This window comes from Lissotriton helveticus, chromosome 2_2 (genome assembly GCF_964261635.1).
Source record: "Lissotriton helveticus chromosome 2_2, aLisHel1.1, whole genome shotgun sequence".
Taxonomy (NCBI): Eukaryota; Metazoa; Chordata; class Amphibia; order Caudata; family Salamandridae; genus Lissotriton; species Lissotriton helveticus.
The window spans coordinates 519970304-519992620 of NC_136060.1; the positions used below are offsets into that span (position 1 = coordinate 519970304).

Here is a 22317-nt window from a genome sequence, read left to right on the forward strand (position 1 = left end):
ATGTGGGATGCGGGATGTAGAATGCAGGATGTCGGATGTCGGATGCAGGATGCCAGATGCGGGATGCAGGATGTGGGATGCGCGATGCAGGAATCGGGATGTGGGATGCGGGATGTAGGATGGAGGATGCGGGATGTGGGATTTGGGATGCAGGATGCGGGATGCGGGATGTGGGATGAAGGATGCAGGATGCGGGATGTGGGATGTGGGATGTAGTATGCAGGATGCAGGATGTGGGATGCAGGATGCAGAATGCGGGATGCGAGATGCGGGATGTGGGATGTGGAAAGCAGGATGTAGTATGCAGGATGCAGGATGCAGAATGCAGGATGCGGGAAGTGGGATGCAGGATGCAGGATGCCAGATGCAGGATACACGATGTGGGATGCAGGTTGCAGGAAGTGGGATGCAGGATGCGGGATGTGGGATGCAGGATGCAGGATGCGGGATGTGGGATGCGCGAAGCAGGAATCGGGATGTGGGATTTGGGATGCAGAATGCGGGAGTGGGATGTAGTATGCAGGTTGCAGGATGTGGGATGTGGGATGTGGGATGCCAGATGCAGGATGTGGGATGTAGTATGCAGGATGCAGGATGCAGGATGCGGGATGTGGGATGCCGGATGCAGGATGCAGGATGCGGAATGTGGGATGCAGGATGCAGGATGAAGGATGCGGGATGCAGGATGCGGGATGCAGGATGCGGGATGTGGGATGCCGGATGCAGGACGCAGGATGCAGGATGCAGAATGTGGGATCCAGCACACAAAGAAAGAGGAGAATGCCTTGAGGGATAATTTCTGTGGAGGAATGAATGATCCTACAAACAACAATTCTCCTTGTACCATAGACACCCTTGCAGCATTGTGCAAGGGTGCCTACGTCAGTGTCAGGCAGCTGCAAGTGCAGCAGCACTACGAGACAGCAGAAATGCACCATCTGTTTGAAATCTGGCACATTTCTGATCTGTTCCTTTCATGCAACGCAGAGCAGCGCAGCGCAACGCAGCACAGCGCAGCACAGCAAGTTGCCTCACTACACTGCTGCCCTGCCTTGTAGGGCAGGTTAGTTAATCTGGCCTCTCTCCTCATCATTCCTCTCCACAGCCATTTGCAAGAACTCACACTGATGACCAGACCAGGCTGCTCCTCCTTCGGTCTCACAGAGTGAGTGGAGCGAGTGCCTGGAAGGGTCCCTTAAGAGCACAAGGCTCGTCCAATCTGCCAACAACCACCATTAACCACTGAACCAAGCACTAACGCTGATAAAGCGCTTCAACCCCTCATCAGGGGTTTTGGGCACTATATGAATGCAGTCATCTTACCACGTTGGACATGCCGACCTCGATGGCTGCACACTTACGGTAGTCGTGCATCTGATCAGCGGGGATGGCGTATCCGGACACGAGCCCCTCCTGGTGCCTCTCCTCGATCGCATGTGTGTCTTGCACGTGCTTCATGAAGCAGTCAAAGCTGCAAGACAGAAGACAGGAAATCAGAGACTCCTCCTAGAGTAGCAGCGCCAAGAGCCGCGGGTGGATGGTGGGCGCTATCCACGGGCTGTCGGTCAATGACACCACTATAGGCCTCGTCACACCATCCTGTAGTGGGACAAGTAAAGAACAGGCCTCTAGCCACGCCCGAGTGACCTCCAGTCCTGGACTGAGCATTGTCTCTCCACCCCCTATGGGGAGCAGTCAAATGAGCTCCAGTTGTGTCCCCCCACCTCCACCCAGTGGGACCAGTACAGTACTAGGCTCAACCATGTCCCCCCACCCAGTGGGACCAGAGCAGTACTGGGCTCAGCCATGCCCCCCCACCTCCACCCAGTGGGACCAGTACAGAACTGGGCTCAGCCATGCCCCTCCACCTCCACCCAGTGGGACCAGTACAGTACTGGGCTCAACCATGTCCCCCCACCCAGTGGGACCAGTACAGAGCTGGGCTCAGCCATGCCCCCCCACCCAGTGGGACCAGTACAGAACTGGGCTCAGCCATGCCCCTCCACCTCCACCCAGTGGGACCAGTACAGTACTGGGCTCAACCATGTCCCCCCCACCCAGTGGGACCAGAGCAGTACTGGGCTCAACCATGTCCCCCCACCTCCACCCAGTGGGACCAGTACAGAACTGGGCTCAGCCATGCCCCTCCACCTCCACCCAGCGGGACCAGTACAGTACTGGGCTCAACCATGTCCCCCCCACCCAGTGGGACAAGAGCAGTACTGGGCTCAACCATGTCCCCCCACCTCCACCCAGTGGGACCAGTACAGAACTGGGCTCAGCCATGCCCCTCCACCTCCACCCAGTGGGACCAGTACAGTACTGGGCTCAACCATGTCCCCCCCACCCAGTGGGACCAGAGCAGTACTGGGCTCAACCATGTCCCCCCACCTCCACCCAGTGGGACCAGTACAGAACTGGGCTCAGCCATGCCCCTCCACCTCCACCCAGTGGGACCAGTACAGAGCTGGGCTCAGCCATGCCCCCCCCACCTAGTGGGACCAGTACAGTACTGGGCTCAGCCATGTCCCCCCACCTCCACCCAGTGGGACCAGTACAGTACTGGGCTCAACCATGTCCCCCCCACCCAGTGGGACCAGAGCAGTACTGGGCTCAACCATGTCCCCCCACCTCCACCCAGTGGGACCAGTACAGAACTGGGCTCAGCCATGCCCCCCCACCCAGTGGGACCAGTACAGTACTGGGCTCAGCCATGTCCACCCACCTCCACCCAGTGGGACCAGTACAGAGCTGGGCTCAGCCATGCCCCCCCACCCAGTGGGACCAGTACAGTACTGGGCTCAGCCATGTCCCCCCACCCCCACCCAGTGGAACCAGTGCAGTACTGGGCTCAGCCATGTCCCCCCCTCCCAGTGGGACCAGGACAGTACTGGGCTCAGCCTTGTCCTTTCACTCCCCAGGGGGGCTAGTACAGTTCCGAGCTACCATGATGCCGGTCTAGATACCAGGCGTACCAGTACTCTAGCCTCTGCCGGGCCCCTCCATTCTGCAGTGCGAACAGTACAGAGGATTTTGTTAGAGCACAGAAGGAGATGGTGACGGTAGGAAGCTGATGTTGGCCTCCTGGAGATGTCGGCCTCATGGAGATATCGGCCTTCTGGAGATGCCGGCCTTCTGGAGATCTCTGCCTCCTGGAGATGTCAACCTCATGGAGATGTCAACCTCCTATAGATGTCGGCCTCCTGGAGATGTCAGCCTCCGACAGATGTCGGCCTCCTGGATTTGTTGGCCTCCTGGAGATGTCGGCCTCCTGGAGATGTCTTCCTCCTGGAGATGTCGGCCTCCTGGCGATGACGGCCTCCTGGAGATGTCTTCCTCCTGGAGATGTCATCCTCCTAGAGATGTCGGCCTCTTGGAGATGTTGGCCTCCTGGAGTTGTCGGCCTCCTGGAGATGTCGGCCTCTTGGAGATGTCGGAATCTTGGAGATGTCGGCCTCCTGGAGTTATCGACCTCCTATAGATGTCGGCCTCCTATAGATGCCTCCTGGAGATGCCAACCTCCTGGATATATCGGCCTCCTATAGTTGTCGCCCTCCTGGAGATGTCGGCCTCCTATAGATGTCGGCCTCCTGGAGATGTCGGCCTCCTGGAGATGTCGGCCTCCTATAGATGTGCGCCTCCTGGAGATGTCGGCCTCCTGGAGATGTCGGCCTCCTGGAGATGTCGGCCTCCTATAGATGTGCGCCTCCTGGAGATGTCGGCCTCCTGAAGATGTCGGCCTCCTAGAGATGTCGGCCTCCTATAGATGTCGCCCTCCTGGAGATGTCGGCCTCCTATAGATGTCGGCCTCCTGGAGATGTCGGCCTCCTATAGATGTCGGCCTCCTGGAGATGCCAGCCTCCCGGAGATTTCTGCCTCCTGGAGATGTCTTCCTTCTGGAGATGTCTTCCTTCTGGAGATGTGGGCCTCCTGGAAATGTGGGCCTCCTGGAAGTGTGGGCCTCCTGGAGATGTCGACCTCCTTAAGATGTCGGCCTCCTGGAGATGTCGGCGTCCTGCAGATGTCGGCGTCCTGGAGATGTCGGCCTCCTGGAGATGTTGGCCTCCTGGAGATGTCTTCCTCCTGGAGATGTCTTCCTCCTGGAGATGTCTTCTTCCTGGAGGTGTCGGCCTCCTGGATATGTTGGCCTCCTGGAGATGTCGGCCTCCTGGAGATGTCGGCGTCCTGGAGATGTCGGCCTCCTGGAGATGTTGGCCTCCTGGAGATGTCTTCCTCCTGGAGATGTCTTCCTCCTGGAGATGTCTTCTTCCTGGAGGTGTCGGCCTCCTGGATATGTTGGCCTCCTGGAGATGTCGGCCTCCTGGAGATGTCGGCGTCCTGGAGATGTCGGCCTCCTGAAGATGTTGGCCTCCTGGAGATGTCAGCCTCCTAAAGATGTCAGCCTCCTGGAGATGTTGGCCTCCTGGAGATGTCGCCCTCCTGGAGATGGCCGCCTGCTGGAGATGTCAGCCTCCTGGAGATTGACTGGTAGTAGGATCAGTCGGCGCACTAACGTTTTGAGAACTTTCTCCCAAGAGAACTGTAGTATTACCCTTACCGCTACTTTGTAATCCACAGATTGTACGAGCACATAGAACAGCGCTACACATAAGCATGGTGACGATAATCTCTGACCACGTTACACAGGTTGCGGGACATTTTTTAAGGTGCTACTGTAAAACAACACGTTTCCAAACACAACCTTCCCTCCTTTCCTTCACCTTTAAACCCCAAACATCACTTACACTCCACAAACCCAGCCCAACATTCATCACGATTTATGTTTTATTCCATTTCAGTATCCTTTTCCCTGATGAAGAGGCGGATATGCCTCGAAATGCATTGGATGTTTATAAAAGGACAGTGCTGACATATTAAATATGTAGTGAATACCTGCAAAAATGCTGCAAAAAACGAAATAAATGAGCTACTAAAAAAGAAAAGAATGAAATACTGCTGAATAAAAGCATATTTGAAACTTCAAAACAAAGTTTGGAACCTCTTTCTTCAGGAGAGGAACTAGGGTGTGCAACACAGGATGGGACAGTGACCCACTGATCCTACTACCAGTCAGTTTATAGTCTACGCCGTGGGATACGCGACGATACTGTGACTGCACCCAAAAACACGTCTTACATATCTCATAAAAATTCGCTGTGCGTCGAGTCAATACTTTTGTTATACAGCCTCCTGGAGATGTCGGCCTCCTATACATGTCGGCCTCCTAGAGATGTGGGCCTCCTGGTGATGTCTTCCTCCTGGAGTTGTCGACCTCCTGGAGATGTCGACCTCCTGGTGATGTCGCCCTCTTGGAGATGTTGGCCTCCTGGAGATGTGGGCGTCCTGGAGATGTCTTCCTCCTGGAGATGTCGGCCTCCTGGAGATGTGGGCCTCCTGGAGATGTCGGCCTCCTGGAGATATTGGCATCCTGGAGATGTTGGCCTCCTGGAGATGTTGGCCTCCTGGAGATGTCTTCCTCCTGGAGATGTCGGCCTCCTGGAGATGTCGGCCTCCTGAAGGTGTTGGCCTCCTGGAGATGTCAGCCTCCTGGAGATATTGGCATCCTGGAGATGTCGGCCTCCTGAAGGTGTTGGCCTCCAGGATGTGTCGGTCTCCTAGAGATGTGGGTCTCCTGGAGATATCTGCCTCCTATAGATGTCCTCCTCCTGGAGATGTGGGCCTCCTGGAGATGTCTTCCTCCTGGAGATGTCGACCTCCTATAGATGTTAGCCTCATGGAGATATCGGCCTCCTGGAGATGTCGGCCTCCTGGAGATCTAGGCCTCCTGGAGATGTCGACCTACTGGAGATGTGGTCCTCCTATAGATGTTGGCCTCCTGGAGATGTCAACCTCCTGGAGATGTTGACCTCCTATAGATGTCGGCCTCCTGGAGATGTCGGCCTCCTGGATTTGTTGGCCTCCTGGAGATGTCGGCCTCCTGGATTTGTTGGCCTCCTGGAGATGTCGGCCTCCTGGAGATGTCTTCCTCCTGGAGATGTCGGCCTCCTGGAGATGTCGGCCTCCTGGAGATGTCTTCCTCCTGGAGATGTCATCCTCCTAGAGATGTCGGCCTCTTGGAGATGTTGGCCTCTTGGAGTTGTCGGCCTCCTGGAGATGTCGGCCTCTTGGAGATGTTGGCCTCTTGGAAATGTCGGCCTCTTGGAGATGTCGGCCAATTATAGATGTCGCCCTCCTGGAGATGTCCGCCTGCTGGAGATATCGGCCTCCTCAGAGATGTTGGCCTCCTGGAGATGTCGGCCTCCTGGAGATGTCAGCCTCCTGGAGATGTCGGCCTCATGGAGATGTCAGCCTCCTGGAGATGTCGGCCTCCTATAGATGTCATCCTCATGGAGATATCGGCCTCCTGGAGATGTCGGCCTCCTGGAGATCTCGGCCTCCTGGGGATGTCGACCTCCTGGAGATGTGGTCCTCCAATAGATGTTGGCATCCTGGAGATGTCAACCTCCTGGAGATGTCGACCTCCTATAGATGTCGGCCTCCTGGAGATGTCGGCCTCCGACAGATGTCGGCCTCCTGGATTTGTTGGCCTCCTGGAGATGTCGGCCTCCTGGAGATGTCTTCCTCCTATAGATGTTGGCCTCCTGGAGATGTCGGCCTCCTGGAGATGTCGGCCTCTTGGAGATGTCGGCCTCTTGGAGATGTTGGCCTCCTGGAGTTGTCGACCTCCTATAGATGTCGGCCTCCTATAGATGTCGGCCTCCTATAGATGGCGCCGTCCTGGAGATGTCGGCCTCCTATAGATGTGGGCCTTTTGGAGATGTCGGCCTCCTTTAGATGTCACCCTCCTGGAGATGTCGGGCTCCTATAGATGTTGGCCTCCTGGAGGTGTCGGCATCCTGGAGATGTTAGCCTCCTGGAGATGTGGGCCTCCTGGCGATGTCTTCCTCCTGGAGATGTCGGCCTCCTGGAGATGTCTTCCTCCTGAGAATGTCAGCCTCCTGGAGATGTGGGCCTCCTGTAGATGTTTTCCTCCTGGAGATGTCTTCTTCCTGGAGATGTCGGCTTCCTGGAGATGTCGGCTTCCTGGAGATGTCGGCCTCCTGAAGATGTCAACCTCCTGGAGATATCGGCCTCCTATAGATGTGGGCCTCCTGGAGATGTCGGCTTCCTGGAGATGCCAACCTCCCGGAGATATCGGCCTCCTATAGTTGTCGCCCTCCTGGAGATGTCAGCCTCCTATAGATGTCGGCCTCCTGGATATAGCAGCCTCCTGGAGATGTCGGCCTCATGGATGCGTTGGCCTCCTGGAGATGTGAGCCTCCTGGAGATGTCGGCCTCCTATAGATGTGAACCTCCTGGAGATGTCAGCCTCCTGAAGATGTCCGCCTCCTAGAGAAGTCGGCCTCCTGGAGATGTCGGCCTCCTATAGATGTCGGCCTCCTGGAGATGTCGGCCTCCTATAGATGTCGGCCTCCTATAGATGTCAGCCTCCTGGAGATGTCAGCCTCCTGGAGATTTTGGCCTCCTGGAGATGTCTTCCTTCTGTAGATGTCGGCCTCCTGGAGATGTCTTCCTTCTGGAGATGTCGGCCTCCTGGAGATGTCGGCCGCCTGGAGATGTCTTCCTCCTGGAGATGTTATCCTCCTAGAGATGTCGGCCTCTTGGAGATGTTGGCCTCCTGGAGTTGTCGGCCTCCTGGAGATGTCGACCTCTTGGAGATGTCGGCCTCTTGGAAATGTCGGCCTCTTGGAGATGTCGGCCAATTATAGATGTCGCCCTTCTGGAGATGTCGGCCTCCTGGAGATATCGGCCTCCTGGAGATGTCAGCCTCCTGGAGATGTCGGCCTCATGGAGATGTCAGCCTCCTGGAGATGTCGGCCTCCTATAGATGTCATCCTCATGGAGATATCGGCCTCTTGGAGATGTCGGCCTCCTGGAGATCTCGGCCTCCTGGAGATGTCGACCTCCTGGAGATGTGGTCCTCCAATAGATGTTGGCATCCTGGAGATGTCAACCTCCTGGAGATGTCGACCTCCTATAGATGTCGGCCTCCTGGAGATGTCGGCCTCCGACAGATGTCGGCCTCCTGGATTTGTTGGCCTCCTGGAGATGTCGGCCTCCTGGAGATGTCTTCCTCCTGGAGATGTCGGCCTCCTGGAGATGTTGGCCTCCTGGAGATGTCTTCCTCCTGGAGATGTCGTCCTCCTGGAGATGTCGGCCTCCTGGAGATGTCGGCCTCTTGGAGATGTCGGCCTCTTGGAGATGTTGGCCTCTTGGAGTTGTCGGCCTCCTATAGATGTCGGCCTCCTATAGATGTCGGCCTCCTATAGATGGCGCCCTCCTATAGATGTCGGCCTCCTATAGATGTCGGCCTCCTATAGATGTCGGCCTCCTGGAGATGTCGGCCTCCTATAGATGTGGGCCTTTTGGAGATGTCGGCCTCCTATAGATGTCGGCCTCCTGGAGATGTCGGCCTCCTATAGATGTCGGCCTCCTTTAGATGTCACCCTCCTGGAGATGTCGGCCTCCTTTAGATGTCACCCTCCTGGAGATGTCGGCCTCCTTTAGATGTCACCCTCCTGGAGATGTCGGCCTCCTATAGATGTCAGCCTCCTGGAGATGTGGGCCTCCTGGAGATTTCAGCTTCCTGTAGATGTTTTCCTCCTGGAGATGTCTTCCTCCTGGAGATGTCGCCTTCCTGGAGATGTCGGCTTCCTGGAGATGTCGGCCTCCTGAAGATGTCAACCTCCCGGAGATATCGGCCTCCTATAGTTGTCACCCTCCTGGAGATGTCAGCCTCCTACAGATGTCGGCCTCCTGGATATAGCAGCCTCCTGGAGATGTCGGCCTCATGGATGCGTTGGCCTCCTGGAGATGTCGGCCTCCTGGAGATGTCGGCCTCCTATAGATGTGAACCTCCTGGAGATGTCAGCCTCCTGAAGATGTCCGCCTCCTATAGAAGTCGGCCTCCTATAGATGTCGTCCTCCTGGAGATGTCGGCCTCCTATAGATGTCGGCCTCCTGGAGATGTCGGCCTCCTATAGATGTCGGCCTCCTGGAGATGTCGGCCTCCTATAGATGTTGGCCTCCTGGAGATTTTGGCCTCCTGGAGATGTCTTCCTTCTGGAGATGTCAACCCCCTGGAGATGTCGGCCTCCTGGAGATGTCAGCCTCCTGGAGATGTCAACCCCCTGTAGATGTCAACCTCCTGGAATTGTGGGCTTCCTGGAGATGTCGACCTCCTTAAGATGTGGGCCTCCTGGAGATGTGGGCCTTCTAGCGATGTCGGCCTCCTGGAGATGTCGGCGTCCTGGATATGTCGGCGTCCTGGAGATGTCGGCCTCCTGGAGATGTTGGCCTCCTGGAGATGTGGGCCTTCTAGCGATGTCGGCCTCCTGGATATGTCGGCATCCTGGAGATGTCGGCTTCCTGGAGATGTTGGCCTCCTGGATGTGTTGGCCTCCTAAAGATGTCAGCCTCCTGGAGATGTCGGCCTCCTGGAGATGTCTTCTTCCTGGAGATGTGGGGCTCCTGGAGATGTGGGCCTCCTGGAGATGTCGGCCTCCTAGAGATGTCGGCCTCCTGAAGATGTCGCCCTCCTGAAGATGTCGCCCTCCTGGAGATGCCGGCCTCCTAGAGATGTCGGAATCTTGGAGATGTTGGCCTCCTGGAGTTGTCGGCCTGCTGGAGATGTCGCCTCCTGGAGATGCCGGCCTCCTAGAGATGTCGGCCTCCTATAGATGTCGGCCTCCTAGAGATGTGGGCCTCCTGGAGTTGTCTTCCTCCTGGTGATGTCTTCTTCCTGGAGTTGTCGACCTCCTGGAGTTGGCGACCTCCTGGTGATGTCGCCCTCATGGAGATGTGGGCCTCCAGGAGATGTCTTCCTCCTGGAGATGTGGGCCTCCTGGAGAAGTGGGCCTCCTGGAGATGTCGGCCTCCTGGAGATGTGGACCTCCTGGAGATGTCTTCCTCCTGGAGATGTCGGCCTCCTGCCGATGTCAGCATTCTGGAGATGTCCGTCTCCTGAATGTGTTGGCCTCCTGGAGATGTCAGCCTCCTGGAGATGTTGGCCTCCTATAGATGTCGGCCTCCTGGAGATGTGGGCCTCCTGAAGATGGCAGCCTCCTATAGATGTCCTCCTCCTGGAGATGTGGCCCTCCTGGAGATGTTGGCGTCCTAAAGATGTCGGGCTCCTGTAGATGTCGGCCTCCTATAGATGTCGCCCTCCTATAGCTGTCGGCCTCCTGTAGATGTCGGCCTCCTATAGCTGTCAGGCTCCTGTAGATGTCGGCCTCCTATAGATGTCGGCCTCCTATAGCTGTCGGGCTCATGGAGATGTCGGCCTCCTAGAGATGTCGGCCTCCTATAGCTGTCGGGCTCCTGGAGATGTCGGCCTCCTGGAGATGTCGGCCTCCTATAGATGTGGGCCTCCTAGAGATGTCGGCCTCCTATAGCTGTCGTCCTCCTGGAGATGTCGGCCTCCTATAGCTGTCGGGCTTCTAGAGATGTCAGCCTCCTATATATGTCAGCTTCCTGTAGATGTCGGCCTCTTATAGCTGTCGGCCTTTTATAGCTGTCGGCATCCTATAGCTGTCGGCCTCCTACTGATGTTGGCCTCCTGGACAGTTGGATTGGATCCATAGCCCTTGAACCGGCACCAGAGTGGCTGAGGTTCTGATGCCAAGAGAATCCTTTTTGTGCTTTGTATACAGAGACCTTCAAAGACGGCCAGATAGAGCGTAAGTGCCCGAGAGGTAGTGGAGGCGCCTATACAACTCCACTGCGAAAGCAAGGTACAAGGTGACAAAAAAATATACCACAGAGAGGTTAAAATTACCAAAACAGTCTTCTTGGAAGGTAGAATTACAAAGACTGGAGACAAATCCAGAGAAGTTTTTTAAATGGTGCAATGCTTCGGGACCCCGGAGCTAGCTCCAGGCCTCAAGGAGCCTACGAGGGAGCGGTGTGAACAAGAGGCACACTGTTTCCAGGATGTGATTATGACTATCCAGGCTAGTCACCTCCCTAGTACGGCGTCGGAGAAGGCTTAGTCGGGACATACATGCTCTAGCTTAGTACATAACCCCACTGCGACTCTTTCTAGGTTTGATCCCGTTCCCCTGGACGACTCTATGTCAGCTTCATGTGGCCTCAAGTCCAGCTCTCCATCTGACCCTTGCCCCCGAATATGCTGCCACTAGCGGCAAGTATCATCAATCCATTGGCCAATAAACCCATAAATGTATCTCTGTCTGTTAAGAAACCCCAGGCACACGCAGGCAATTTGTCCTACTATGGACCCATTTTGTTGGTCTCAGCTCTCTCTAACCTCTTCGATGCGTCGGACAGCCCCAGGCCGTCTGACGTCATGCTGGGCTTGTGTTTCGGATGGCTGGGGGCCGTCCGATTTGCACACGTGCAGAATTCGCCCACACTGCGGGGAAAAGTGCACCGCATCGAATCGGCTAAGGTACTGGAGAAGCCGTTCACCATTAGCTCACCCAGTACCTGGAAAGCAATCATCTCTTACACCGAGCCAGTCTGGATTTTGTCCCAGTTGTAGTACAGAGACGACACTAGTGGAGGAGACAGACTGCATCAGGGATACACTTGATGCCGGGGGCAGGGCGGTGCTGATTATGTGAGATCTCTCAGCAGCCTTCGATGGTACATCATACCACACTCTTAGCCCAGCTTCAATCCATCGGGATCGGGAGTCATGCCCTGAGCTGGCTGGCTTCGTTCCTTGAGGGGGTAGGTCAAGAGGTTTGGATTCCTCCCCTCTCGTCTGGGTCGAGTGAGTTGCAAGTGGAAGTGCCGCAGGGCTCAGCTTTGAGCCCTACCTTATTCAATATCATTCTTACACCACTCGCCGAGGCTCTGGGAGCACAAATAGTTTCTTATGCTGATGACACCCGGTTATTTTTCTTCCCGGGCAGGGATGAAGTGTTCCCGGGCGAAAAGATCAGAGCTTGCCTGACTGCAGTACGTCTGTGGCTGACTCACCACCAGCTCAAATGCAATGCAGAAAAGACTGAGGGACTTTTCTTTGGTTTTCAGGCCGCAGAGACTTGGCAGTCCCTTTGGCTGGCTGATGCCCATCCTCCTGGACGTAAGGCTGGCTCAGTCACTGCGCCACTTCTAGGACGCCACTGTGTCAAAATCTTATGCCTTCCTCACAGCAGGCGTAAGACTGATGCATGGATTTGTTGGCCTCCTGGAGATGTCGGCCTCCTGGAGATGTCTTCCTCCTATAGATGTTGGCCTCCTGGAGATGTCGGCCTCCTGGAGATGTCGGCCTCTTGGAGATGTCGGCCTCTTGGAGATGTTGGCCTCCTGGAGTTGTCGACCTCCTATAGATGTCGGCCTCCTATAGATGTCGGCCTCCTATAGATGGCGCCGTCCTGGAGATGTCGGCCTCCTATAGATGTGGGCCTTTTGGAGATGTCGGCCTCCTTTAGATGTCACCCTCCTGGAGATGTCGGGCTCCTATAGATGTTGGCCTCCTGGAGGTGTCGGCATCCTGGAGATGTTAGCCTCCTGGAGATGTGGGCCTCCTGGCGATGTCTTCCTCCTGGAGATGTCGGCCTCCTGGAGATGTCTTCCTCCTGAGAATGTCAGCCTCCTGGAGATGTGGGCCTCCTGTAGATGTTTTCCTCCTGGAGATGTCTTCTTCCTGGAGATGTCGGCTTCCTGGAGATGTCGGCTTCCTGGAGATGTCGGCCTCCTGAAGATGTCAACCTCCTGGAGATATCGGCCTCCTATAGATGTGGGCCTCCTGGAGATGTCGGCTTCCTGGAGATGCCAACCTCCCGGAGATATCGGCCTCCTATAGTTGTCGCCCTCCTGGAGATGTCAGCCTCCTATAGATGTCGGCCTCCTGGATATAGCAGCCTCCTGGAGATGTCGGCCTCATGGATGCGTTGGCCTCCTGGAGATGTGAGCCTCCTGGAGATGTCGGCCTCCTATAGATGTGAACCTCCTGGAGATGTCAGCCTCCTGAAGATGTCCGCCTCCTAGAGAAGTCGGCCTCCTGGAGATGTCGGCCTCCTATAGATGTCGGCCTCCTGGAGATGTCGGCCTCCTATAGATGTCGGCCTCCTATAGATGTCAGCCTCCTGGAGATGTCAGCCTCCTGGAGATTTTGGCCTCCTGGAGATGTCTTCCTTCTGTAGATGTCGGCCTCCTGGAGATGTCTTCCTTCTGGAGATGTCGGCCTCCTGGAGATGTCGGCCGCCTGGAGATGTCTTCCTCCTGGAGATGTTATCCTCCTAGAGATGTCGGCCTCTTGGAGATGTTGGCCTCCTGGAGTTGTCGGCCTCCTGGAGATGTCGACCTCTTGGAGATGTCGGCCTCTTGGAAATGTCGGCCTCTTGGAGATGTCGGCCAATTATAGATGTCGCCCTTCTGGAGATGTCGGCCTCCTGGAGATATCGGCCTCCTGGAGATGTCAGCCTCCTGGAGATGTCGGCCTCATGGAGATGTCAGCCTCCTGGAGATGTCGGCCTCCTATAGATGTCATCCTCATGGAGATATCGGCCTCTTGGAGATGTCGGCCTCCTGGAGATCTCGGCCTCCTGGAGATGTCGACCTCCTGGAGATGTGGTCCTCCAATAGATGTTGGCATCCTGGAGATGTCAACCTCCTGGAGATGTCGACCTCCTATAGATGTCGGCCTCCTGGAGATGTCGGCCTCCGACAGATGTCGGCCTCCTGGATTTGTTGGCCTCCTGGAGATGTCGGCCTCCTGGAGATGTCTTCCTCCTGGAGATGTCGGCCTCCTGGAGATGTTGGCCTCCTGGAGATGTCTTCCTCCTGGAGATGTCGTCCTCCTGGAGATGTCGGCCTCCTGGAGATGTCGGCCTCTTGGAGATGTCGGCCTCTTGGAGATGTTGGCCTCTTGGAGTTGTCGGCCTCCTATAGATGTCGGCCTCCTATAGATGTCGGCCTCCTATAGATGGCGCCCTCCTATAGATGTCGGCCTCCTATAGATGTCGGCCTCCTATAGATGTCGGCCTCCTGGAGATGTCGGCCTCCTATAGATGTGGGCCTTTTGGAGATGTCGGCCTCCTATAGATGTCGGCCTCCTGGAGATGTCGGCCTCCTATAGATGTCGGCCTCCTTTAGATGTCACCCTCCTGGAGATGTCGGCCTCCTTTAGATGTCACCCTCCTGGAGATGTCGGCCTCCTTTAGATGTCACCCTCCTGGAGATGTCGGCCTCCTATAGATGTCAGCCTCCTGGAGATGTGGGCCTCCTGGAGATTTCAGCTTCCTGTAGATGTTTTCCTCCTGGAGATGTCTTCCTCCTGGAGATGTCGCCTTCCTGGAGATGTCGGCTTCCTGGAGATGTCGGCCTCCTGAAGATGTCAACCTCCCGGAGATATCGGCCTCCTATAGTTGTCACCCTCCTGGAGATGTCAGCCTCCTACAGATGTCGGCCTCCTGGATATAGCAGCCTCCTGGAGATGTCGGCCTCATGGATGCGTTGGCCTCCTGGAGATGTCGGCCTCCTGGAGATGTCGGCCTCCTATAGATGTGAACCTCCTGGAGATGTCAGCCTCCTGAAGATGTCCGCCTCCTATAGAAGTCGGCCTCCTATAGATGTCGTCCTCCTGGAGATGTCGGCCTCCTATAGATGTCGGCCTCCTGGAGATGTCGGCCTCCTATAGATGTCGGCCTCCTGGAGATGTCGGCCTCCTATAGATGTTGGCCTCCTGGAGATTTTGGCCTCCTGGAGATGTCTTCCTTCTGGAGATGTCAACCCCCTGGAGATGTCGGCCTCCTGGAGATGTCAGCCTCCTGGAGATGTCAACCCCCTGTAGATGTCAACCTCCTGGAATTGTGGGCTTCCTGGAGATGTCGACCTCCTTAAGATGTGGGCCTCCTGGAGATGTGGGCCTTCTAGCGATGTCGGCCTCCTGGAGATGTCGGCGTCCTGGATATGTCGGCGTCCTGGAGATGTCGGCCTCCTGGAGATGTTGGCCTCCTGGAGATGTGGGCCTTCTAGCGATGTCGGCCTCCTGGATATGTCGGCATCCTGGAGATGTCGGCTTCCTGGAGATGTTGGCCTCCTGGATGTGTTGGCCTCCTAAAGATGTCAGCCTCCTGGAGATGTCGGCCTCCTGGAGATGTCTTCTTCCTGGAGATGTGGGGCTCCTGGAGATGTGGGCCTCCTGGAGATGTCGGCCTCCTAGAGATGTCGGCCTCCTGAAGATGTCGCCCTCCTGAAGATGTCGCCCTCCTGGAGATGCCGGCCTCCTAGAGATGTCGGAATCTTGGAGATGTTGGCCTCCTGGAGTTGTCGGCCTGCTGGAGATGTCGCCTCCTGGAGATGCCGGCCTCCTAGAGATGTCGGCCTCCTATAGATGTCGGCCTCCTAGAGATGTGGGCCTCCTGGAGTTGTCTTCCTCCTGGTGATGTCTTCTTCCTGGAGTTGTCGACCTCCTGGAGTTGGCGACCTCCTGGTGATGTCGCCCTCATGGAGATGTGGGCCTCCAGGAGATGTCTTCCTCCTGGAGATGTGGGCCTCCTGGAGAAGTGGGCCTCCTGGAGATGTCGGCCTCCTGGAGATGTGGACCTCCTGGAGATGTCTTCCTCCTGGAGATGTCGGCCTCCTGCCGATGTCAGCATTCTGGAGATGTCCGTCTCCTGAATGTGTTGGCCTCCTGGAGATGTCAGCCTCCTGGAGATGTTGGCCTCCTATAGATGTCGGCCTCCTGGAGATGTGGGCCTCCTGAAGATGGCAGCCTCCTATAGATGTCCTCCTCCTGGAGATGTGGCCCTCCTGGAGATGTTGGCGTCCTAAAGATGTCGGGCTCCTGTAGATGTCGGCCTCCTATAGATGTCGCCCTCCTATAGCTGTCGGCCTCCTGTAGATGTCGGCCTCCTATAGCTGTCAGGCTCCTGTAGATGTCGGCCTCCTATAGATGTCGGCCTCCTATAGCTGTCGGGCTCATGGAGATGTCGGCCTCCTAGAGATGTCGGCCTCCTATAGCTGTCGGGCTCCTGGAGATGTCGGCCTCCTGGAGATGTCGGCCTCCTATAGATGTGGGCCTCCTAGAGATGTCGGCCTCCTATAGCTGTCGTCCTCCTGGAGATGTCGGCCTCCTATAGCTGTCGGGCTTCTAGAGATGTCAGCCTCCTATATATGTCAGCTTCCTGTAGATGTCGGCCTCTTATAGCTGTCGGCCTTTTATAGCTGTCGGCATCCTATAGCTGTCGGCCTCCTACTGATGTTGGCCTCCTGGACAGTTGGATTGGATCCATAGCCCTTGAACCGGCACCAGAGTGGCTGAGGTTCTGATGCCAAGAGAATCCTTTTTGTGCTTTGTATACAGAGACCTTCAAAGACGGCCAGATAGAGCGTAAGTGCCCGAGAGGTAGTGGAGGCGCCTATACAACTCCACTGCGAAAGCAAGGTACAAGGTGACAAAAAAATATACCACAGAGAGGTTAAAATTACCAAAACAGTCTTCTTGGAAGGTAGAATTACAAAGACTGGAGACAAATCCAGAGAAGTTTTTTAAATGGTGCAATGCTTCGGGACCCCGGAGCTAGCTCCAGGCCTCAAGGAGCCTACGAGGGAGCGGTGTGAACAAGAGGCACACTGTTTCCAGGATGTGATTATGACTATCCAGGCTAGTCACCTCCCTAGTACGGCGTCGGAGAAGGCTTAGTCGGGACATACATGCTCTAGCTTAGTACATAACCCCACTGCGACTCTTTCTAGGTTTGATCCCGTTCCCCTGGACGACTCTATGTCAGCTTCATGTGGCCTCAAGTCCAGCTCTCCATCTGACCCTTGCCCCCGAATATGCTGCCACTAGCGGCAAGTATCATCAATCCATTGGCCAATAAACCCATAAATGTATCTCTGTCTGTTAAGAAACCCCAGGCACACGCAGGCAATTTGTCCTACTATGGACCCATTTTGTTGGTCTCAGCTCTCTCTAACCTCTTCGATGCGTCGGACAGCCCCAGGCCGTCTGACGTCATGCTGGGCTTGTGTTTCGGATGGCTGGGGGCCGTCCGATTTGCACACGTGCAGAATTCGCCCACACTGCGGGGAAAAGTGCACCGCATCGAATCGGCTAAGGTACTGGAGAAGCCGTTCACCATTAGCTCACCCAGTACCTGGAAAGCAATCATCTCTTACACCGAGCCAGTCTGGATTTTGTCCCAGTTGTAGTACAGAGACGACACTAGTGGAGGAGACAGACTGCATCAGGGATACACTTGATGCCGGGGGCAGGGCGGTGCTGATTATGTGAGATCTCTCAGCAGCCTTCGATGGTACATCATACCACACTCTTAGCCCAGCTTCAATCCATCGGGATCGGGAGTCATGCCCTGAGCTGGCTGGCTTCGTTCCTTGAGGGGGTAGGTCAAGAGGTTTGGATTCCTCCCCTCTCGTCTGGGTCGAGTGAGTTGCAAGTGGAAGTGCCGCAGGGCTCAGCTTTGAGCCCTACCTTATTCAATATCATTCTTACACCACTCGCCGAGGCTCTGGGAGCACAAATAGTTTCTTATGCTGATGACACCCGGTTATTTTTCTTCCCGGGCAGGGATGAAGTGTTCCCGGGCGAAAAGATCAGAGCTTGCCTGACTGCAGTACGTCTGTGGCTGACTCACCACCAGCTCAAATGCAATGCAGAAAAGACTGAGGGACTTTTCTTTGGTTTTCAGGCCGCAGAGACTTGGCAGTCCCTTTGGCTGGCTGATGCCCATCCTCCTGGACGTAAGGCTGGCTCAGTCACTGCGCCACTTCTAGGACGCCACTGTGTCAAAATCTTATGCCTTCCTCACAGCAGGCGTAAGACTGATGCATGCACATTAAATACGGGACTTGCCCATTACAGCTAAATGCAGACAGAAAACAATGGGGCATATTATCAAGAACATGCATGGGAAATTAAGAAACAGGATGACAATTCTTTAAATAATGGCATGTCAACATACATTTGTGGTATAATGCTTGTTGGAAAGGCGATCCCAGGGGAGACAGAAGATGTCTGACTGTCCGCCCCGAGACCCACCTCTCTATGGAATAGGCCGAGCACCGTAGGGAGGCCTCCTTGGCGAGGCTCCTCTCCTACAATCGTAACAGCTGAGCAATCACACTACTACAGATGGACACCACACGAAGGAATATTCACAAGTATCTTTATATAATAAAAGGAAGGCACGTTCTTGGCCGGTTAGCAGGCAGGGATCGAGGGATCCATAAAGTCTTGGTTTCGGGAGTAAGGGGGTAGCAGGACAGTCTTGGCACCAGCTGGTGCGTGGATAGTTCACGGGGTCTGGCCGCGACAGCGTCAGCAGGGCCTTGGTATAGTTCAGCGTGGATTAGGCCGCGACAGCGTCAGCAGGGCCTCGGAGATGGTTCAGCTCGGTCAGGCCGCGACAGCGTCAGCAGGGCCTCGAAGATGGTTCAGTTCGGTCAGGCCGCGACAGCGTCAGCAGGGCCTCGAAGATGGTTCAGTTCGGTCAGGCCGCGACAGCGTCAGCAGGGCCTCGGAGATCGTTCAGCTCGGTCAGGCCGTGACAGCGTCAGCAAGGCCTCGAAGATGGTTCAATTCGGTCAGGCCGCGACAGCGTCAGCAGGGCCTCGAAGGTTGGTTCAGCTCGGTCAGGCCTAGACAGGGTCAGCAGGGCCTCGAAGATGGTTCAGTTCGGTCAGGCCGCGACAGCGTCAGCAGGGCCTCGAAGATGGTTCAGTTCGGTCAGGCCGCGACAGCGTCAGCAGGGCCTCGAAGATGGTTCAGTTCGGTCAGGCAGCGACAGCGTCAGCAGGGCCTCGAAGGTTCCAGGGCATGAGTTCGGATCAGGATCAGCCGCGACAAGGTCAGCAGGGCTTCGACTCCAAGATACAACTGGAGTCCCAATCCAGGGCTGGCCCAGATATAGGACTGGAGTCCTTTGATGTCCGGACCCTCGTGCCTGGGGGTCAGAGGGGCCGGGATGAAGGTGTCCAGACACCCAGCAGGGGGGTGGAGCCAGCGCCCAGGGAGGCTGGAGGGCGATCGATACCAGGTGTCCGGGGACGGCTGGAGGCCCATCGAAACTCCCCTCCTCCGGGATCCGTCAAGTGGCCACTCTACCACCTGGGAGGATCTTGGTGCCTCGATGTCGGGGCTTCGCTGGGGCCGGGGCCAGGGATGGCTGTGGCCACGTGCTCGGGACGTGATGGGCCCAAGATGGAGTCGGGCCGGAAATGGTGGCCTGGCATGGTCGCCAGGCCGGCAGTGTTGGCGAGCAGGGTCCGCCGGGGTCCCAGGGGGGAGAGCCGTGGGTTTCCAAGGGGGCTGCTCTCGTCGATGGTTCGTGTTCAGGGGGGTTGACGGCAGGTCGACGGAGGCCGATGCCGTCTGGGCCCGCCATGCGGGAGGGGTAGGACCACGCCACGAGGCCGGGTCCAACACACGTCCCCTCCAGCTGAAGGCGGGGAGAGTCACCCATCTTCCTGGGTATTCTCCTTGTCGAGGCGGAAGAAGCGGGACAGGCCGTCAGCGTTGGCGTGGTAGTCGCCAGGGCGATGCTCCACAGTGAAGTCCATCCCTTGGAGGGAGATGGACCATCGCAGCAGCTTTGGGTTTTCGCCACGCATCTGCATCAGCCACCGCAGGGGCCGGTGGTCAGTCTGGACCCGGAAGTGGTAGGGCCTGAGTTTCTTGAGGGCCCACACAACGGCAAAGGCCTCTCTCTCAATGGTGCTCCATCGCTGCTCTCTGGCCAGCAGCCGTCGGCTGATGAAGGCCACAGGATGGTCAATCCCCTCGGGGTCAATCTGAGATAGGACCGCCCCAATGCCGTGCTCCGAGGCGTCGGTCTGGACTACGAACTCCCGGCTGTAGTCAGGGGCTTGGAGCACAGGGGCGGTGCACATGGCTGTTTTCAGAGTCTCGAAGGCCACCTGGCACGCGGGTGTCCATTGTACTTTCTGTGGCTGGGTTTTCGAGGTCAGTTCAGTGAGGGGACCCAAAATGCTTCACTGTAGTGGGGCTTCATCACGCCCCAAACAATAGCACTGCTGAATGTGCTTATTTAAGCAAATCTTTGTTAGTTTTTTCGCCAAAAACATTTATCCACGTAATCCATTGTATTCCCAATTTGTACGAATCTTATTCACCAACTCAAATTCGAGTCCACACGCAGAGTATATGTGCCATTTCCGATTTTTTACTGTTCAAACTATGTCTATCCGGACCTTTTGAATGAACAGGACTGATGCATAAGTTCATGTCAGACAGCGTTTATTCCATAGAATGTGTTTAAAAAATATCCATATACCCAACCGCCTAACTACCTGTTTTTGCTTGTCACATGCCTCTTTTTTTAAAAAAAACTTGAAACAAGCCCTTCTCACTCTGCCCTCTGTGTTACATTCCCATGCAGCCTTCCTACCTACTCTAACCTGACGGTCTCTCAAAATGTGTTTCCCTTCCGACCATTCCATGTGCCCAACAGTTTGTAATCACCCTTTCCCTCGAACGGTAAACATTGTTTAAACTACCGTAACTAGTCTTTCTTTTAAATAGCTAAATCATGACAGACATCAAAGTATGAGTGATGTCCTATCAGTTAAATTAAAATGGAAATGTACAGTTTTACAACTTCATTTATACACAAAAGAAATATGTATAAATACGGACGGAAATGTTAAAAAAATAAATACCATAAAACCGGGTGCCCTTGTAATGATCCATTGCTGGAGTTGCGTCACTTTTGTGACACACTACAGCAGTGCGTCATTACTGCGCCTACAGATACGTCAGAAATTCTGAAGTATCTGTAACTCCTTGCGTCATGGAGCGCCGTAGATTTAATATTTGGCATCCATCATGTCTCAAGGAGGGCACAGTGAGAACTGTCGCATTGCTGTTTTGTTGCAGCGATGCGTCACTTTTCATAAATTAGGCCCTAAATGCCTCTGTTAGAAGGGGCAATCTTCGAGGGCCAGGTTGTGCTCACCCAGACACCCCAAGGGCCAAGATCCACCTCTCCCACAGAACTTGCTGAGTCTGGATTGTGAGGTCCTCACCGGGGAGGACGTTGGGTCTGGGATCGTACACACTGAGCTCACACCACACTACGAACAGACACTACACCGTTGGATTTTAGGAACAAGTTCTTTATATAAGCAAATAACGAAGGAAGCACTTTTATATACACAGTGGCCGAAGGACCACAAAGTCTCTGAGGATTCGGGAAGGCGGAAGCGGGACAGTCTTTTAGTCTCTGGGTCCGTACGAGGCGTACCCCACGCACAGCTCTCAATCCTCGAGCCGGGGGGTACGGGATGGTGGTCGTACTGGCTGCCTCACCTTCGTCGAGTCGGCTCGGTCGTGATGGTGGTCTCGATGGTCCAGCCGGACCAGAGTACTCCTCGAGCCGCGACGAGGTCAGCAGGACTCGATCGGGAGAGGTTCGTGAGAGCCGCGACAGCGTCAGCAGGGCTCGGATGGTCTTAGAGGTCGAGCCGCGACAGCGTCAGCAGGGCTCCGATGGTTACAAGAGGACGAACCGCGACAGCGTCAGCAGGGCTCCGATGGTCTTAGAGGTCGAGCCGCGACAGCGTCAGCAGGGCTCCGATGGTTACAAGTTCAGCTTGAGCCGCGACAGCGTCAGCAGCGCTCCGGTGGTTCAGTTCCTTAAGGTGAAGAAGGAGCCGCGACAGCATCAGCAGGGCTCAGAGGTTCAGGATGAGTCTTCTTAGGGTCAGCCGCGATCAGATCAGCAGGCTTCAGGTCCAAGATACAACTGCCCGCTAGTTGTCGGGCGGGCCCAGTTATAGTCCTTTTGCTCTTTGATCTCTGGACCCTCGCAGGCAGAGGTCTCCTGCCCGGGGGGCTGGTCGTTGGCGAGGTCCGGCTGTTGGCTCTTTGATCCTTCGAAAGGATGGGTCCGGGAATTCCCAGACGCCCAGCGGGTCTGGAGCCAGCCCTCGGGGAGGCCAGAGGGGTGATCGAACCTGGCCCACAGGGGAGGGCCAAAGGTGTGACAGAAACCAGCCCCTCAGGGGAGGCCGGAGGTGCCATCGAAACTCCCTGGCTTATCTCACTCGGGAGCCCTTTACCCCCCAGCCGGGACTGGCGGGCCCTTTGGAGTCTGAGCTTCGCTGGGGCCGGGGTCACGCTAGGCCTAGGGAGACAGGGATGTCGGGAAGGGAAGATGGCGTCCGGGCCTTTTGGGGCATGCATGGTTAGGCGCTCGGAGCCGGGCGAGGAGCGGGAAAGGCAGGCCTGGTCAAGGGTCTCGGGGGATCTAGGCGTCACTGGGTAGGACGACCAGGCTCGGGTTGCAGGCTACACTAACGGGGTGGCTGCGCAGGGGACTCGGGGTACAGGCCTACGCT

The 22317-nt window shown here is 55.9% G+C and overlaps 1 protein-coding gene across 1 annotated transcript in view; it reads right to left on the reverse strand.

The window, feature by feature from the left end:
- Positions 1-22317, reverse strand: part of LOC144821621 (coagulation factor XI-like) — a 221585-nt gene that overhangs the window by 170002 nt on the left and 29266 nt on the right. Inside the window, exon 3 of the mRNA XM_078678859.1 lies at positions 1362-1471. Coding sequence (XP_078534985.1) covers positions 1362-1471 — 110 coding nt within the window. The remainder of the gene's footprint in view (positions 1-1361; positions 1472-22317) is intronic.